Source organism: Gavialis gangeticus, unplaced genomic scaffold (assembly GCF_001723915.1).
Source record: "Gavialis gangeticus isolate Ggan-Ray unplaced genomic scaffold, GavGan_comp1, whole genome shotgun sequence".
NCBI classification, from domain to species: domain Eukaryota; kingdom Metazoa; phylum Chordata; order Crocodylia; family Gavialidae; genus Gavialis; species Gavialis gangeticus.
This window is the reverse complement of record NW_017729023.1, coordinates 3,556,445-3,560,435: the sequence shown is the minus strand read 5'-3', so window position 1 is coordinate 3,560,435 and position 3,991 is coordinate 3,556,445. Positions and strand designations below refer to the sequence as shown.

The 3,991-nt window shown below is 36.1% G+C and overlaps 1 protein-coding gene across 1 annotated transcript in view; it reads left to right on the top strand.

Annotated features, from left to right (window-relative positions):
- MTHFD2L (methylenetetrahydrofolate dehydrogenase (NADP+ dependent) 2-like) overlaps positions 1 to 3,991 on the top strand; it is an 80,213-nt gene that overhangs the window by 42,838 nt on the left and 33,384 nt on the right. Inside the window, exon 6 of the mRNA XM_019516743.1 lies at positions 2,991 to 3,083. Within this exon, the coding sequence (XP_019372288.1) occupies positions 2,991 to 3,083 (93 nt within the window). The remainder of the gene's footprint in view (positions 1 to 2,990; positions 3,084 to 3,991) is intronic.

The following is a 3,991-nucleotide window of genomic DNA, read 5'->3' as shown; positions in this document are numbered from 1 at the left end:
CATCCAACCCATACTTCCTTAGCTTGCCTGCAAGAATGTTGTGGGAGACCATATCAAAAGCTTTCCTGAATTTTCTAATTATTATTAAGTCCAGGTAATAATTATAACATGGCCATAACTTTTAATATTTTCCGTTTAAAAAAAATTGAAAGTCTAATTTTATATGTGGTGTTTTTCCCTATTTTGACAATGGCCCTGCTACATTAAGGATTAAACTATTATTGCTGGTATGTTTTTCTTGAAAAATTCAATGAAGGCACCATCTCAAGTCAAAGGTGAAATGCATAAGAATATCTGCTTTTCTCATGTTCTTGTGCAAACTAGCTATAAACAGAAACTGAGACACCTCTGGTTAAAATATCAAAATGGAAAGTTAAAATGTTGTTAAAACCCTATGTCTTTAACTGGAAAATGAAGTCTTAGTGACTTAGGTAAGCCTTTATTTTTTTTTCTTGCAATAAAAATGGAACATATCCTATTTAGATAAAATGGAAATTAATAAATGATACTAGTTGTAAAACTTTGTTCCTATTAATAACAATTTTCAAAGAGCGCAGTTTTCCTGATTATTTTAAATATTATAATTTGAATTAAACCATATTTGACTCTACCACCTATTACCCAAGTACCACCTACTACCTGACTTCCAAAGAGTAAGATGTAAATCAGAATTCTTTTATCTTTCTGACTTTCTATAGTAGCCATTTCCTTCTTCCAGTTCTTTACCTGTCCCCACCAAGTCAACAAACCAATAATATTGTCCACAAGCCACTCTCACCAGTCCTTTCTAGAATACATTGAGGTATATTTTGGGTGTTATTAAAGAGCATTTATAGCCCAACCAGATACAGTTTTCATCAGGTTTCCTGGTGTTGATATGTGAGAAGGGAAGGGGAGGGGGGGGAAACAGCTTGACTTGCTTGACCAGCTGAAAGGAGAGTGTGAAGGTGGAAAATATTATATTGTTTATGTATATGATATAGATTTATTTTTTAAATTTAAAAATATTGTTCTTCATTCACTTCAGAATGTAAACATAGAACCTCACAGGCTTTCGTTTACAATCACGTTCAGAGGAGAGCCATACTTTAAATATTTATGAACTCCTGAGGTAACATTTCTTGTTCTTCATTACACCTAAATCACCATTTTATATATCTTCAAAGCGGCTTTCTCTAAAGTGAGTACTCTTCCACCAAAAAAATCCAAGAAGTAAGCAACACACACGCTAAAGAAATATAGAAATGTTAAATGCAAATAATCAAAATGATGAAGATTTAAACTGGATGGCATCCATAGCTTCTTTAAATTATTTTGTAAAAATAGAAGAAAAAGATGAGTGAAAAGTCCTAGGTACTCTGAGAGAATTTTCCTTCCTAGCTTTATCCAATGATATGCTATCAGAAGCTGGAATCTCTTTGATGAGAATCTCCTTCTTTTAACTATTTGGAAAATTGTACAAACTCTTTCTTAACACATCTGACTTCTGGCATTGGATTCCTGAGTTTGATTCAGCTGTGGTAATTTGTTTCTAGAAATCTTTTTTTTTCTCCTGTAGATGGCAACACCTCCTTGTCTGATCCATTTGATAGGACATTGATGGTTTCCTCACAGAGGAGATTATGTTCTCTAGATATCTAATACATTTTCAAGCAAGTAGGATGATTCAGCAGGAGCACACAAAAACATTAGTGCTCTTCTCCACGTTTATTCTTGAGTCAAAGATAGTGATGTAGAGAGAAGCAGATGCTATTTTAGCATAATCGCAGATAAAAAGAAATACTCCCTTATTTGAGGTTTGTACAGAGCCTATGACCACTGCGCTGAATGTTGATTCCTACGGCCCACTCCTCTCTGTTCACTCATCTTTTTCATAATTTCAAAGGACTATGTGGTTATATGCATGATTAAAATAGGGTTTTTTAAAACAAGCAGATGTTTCTTTCCTTTGAAGGAAATCTCTTTAATGAAAGTTGGCATTGAAGCACTTTTCAGCTTTAAACAAACCTTTCCTTCTACTCTAATGGAAAAAAAAAACTACTTAGATTTCCTGTCACACGGACTGCTTGTCTTTCAGAGGTACCCTATTAAACGTGTGAGCCTCTTAGCTCTGAATTTGACGATTCTATGATGCATCAGCCTCCCCTTAGTTCTTTTCCTGGAGGGAATGGGAACTAATATAATCAGAAAAATAGTACAGTCTACCACAGCTATTTTATGGAATTATCTTCTCTGTGGCCGCTGCTGATCTTTCCATCAGACCAGAGAAGAAGGACATATTTAAACAGTGCAGATTCTAGTCTTAACATGTTGGCATCCTGGAATGCTAAAGAAGTGAAGACACGCTTAGTCTTTTATTTGCAGTCCAAAATAAAAAAGTTGAAAGTATACCACAAATGTATGTCAAACAACTGAATGTTCTCTTCTTTACAAGAAAGTTAAGATCAGTGGTAATAACACTTCACCTGGGAAGCTTCTTATTTTTGTATGAGTTCTGTTACACATCCCAGTTGCCCAAGAGCATTAACATTTCCTGCACTTGATAATATTGACTTACCAGGACAGGCCTAAATCTCTTTCATTCAGGTTAGAGTCTACTACACCCCAGTTTTGTCCTGGCAATTAGTAGCAAATGAGAAAAATGTATATAATTGTCCCTATTGTTTTAATCCATCAAAGTCTAATTAATCAGTGGGGCCCAACATTTGTGATAGGCATGCCACAAATTAGCTCCAAGCCCTCCCCAAGTGTCACTCCAATCCCTTCCCCTGCCAGATATGCAGCTCTGCTTCCATTTCCTGCCCTATTTGCCACTGTCCTGCATCCCTTCTCCCCAGTTTGCTGCGTGCCACAGACACAGGCTGTCCATGCCACTTGTTGCATGCATGTCACAGGTTAGCCACCTCTGTAATTAATCATTTGCACAAGCTAATAAGTTCTGGAAAATGATTTTATAAATGTCAATTAACTTCAACTCTTGTACATTACAGGTGATGCTACAGTGACAATTACTCACAGATACACTCCAAAAGAGCAGCTGAAGATCCATACCCAACTGGCAGACATTATAGTAGTAGCTTCAGGTAATACTAAGTATCCTTGATACTACAGTAGCAGCTGTTAAAACCTAGCAAAGTGCTTGATTTCTGCAACTCTTATACCACTAGCTGTTTTAAATATATCATCTAAGTAGGTGAAAAGTAAAGTTTTTGGGGGGTGCTATATTTGATTGGATTGACACTATAGTTGGGAGGGGTGTTAGACAACTTCTTGGACACAGAGTGCCATTTTTCAACTCTAGGGAGGAGAAAGCTTGTCTAAACACTTCTCCCAATTACACAGTTGGCCCAGTAAAAATGTTATTAAAAAAATCTTGTCACATATTCCCTGGACCATCACTGCTACAACACCATACCAGTCCTGCTATCTAATTAGGTGGCATTCATGCTCTCTCAGGTGTTTCAGTGGGCCTACTTATTATAATTAAGATGAAATCTGGCCTTTTGCTTCTGCCTTTCAAATTTGCAGATTCATAAACTGTTGTCTCATCACATATGACACCTTTCCCTTAGGGAGACTTGAGAGTGAACTCAGAAGGGGAACCAGTCAGTGCACAGGTTATACAGGTATAATTATGTAAACTAAAATATTTTATGTACAGTAGTGAGTCATTCAGATTCTGACAGCAGGGTTTCCTTATATCAGCTAGAGGCCACAGTCAGATAACAATGTCTTTCTTGCTGTTCAAATGAAGGACAACCTTGGCAAATTTAATGCAGGTGTTTTAATAATATATATATGCATTGTTCATCTCTGCTTTATATGATTGCAGTATGCAGAAGTAAACAGGGTACTTGCCAAAAGAATGGAGTTTCTATAATTCATAACTTGAAGGTTCAGTGATTTGATATTCCTGAAAGTATGTAGGCAAAAATAATTAGGTTTTAGATTTAACTTTTTCTAAATGAAGAGAAAGAGTTCAGACTTTGTG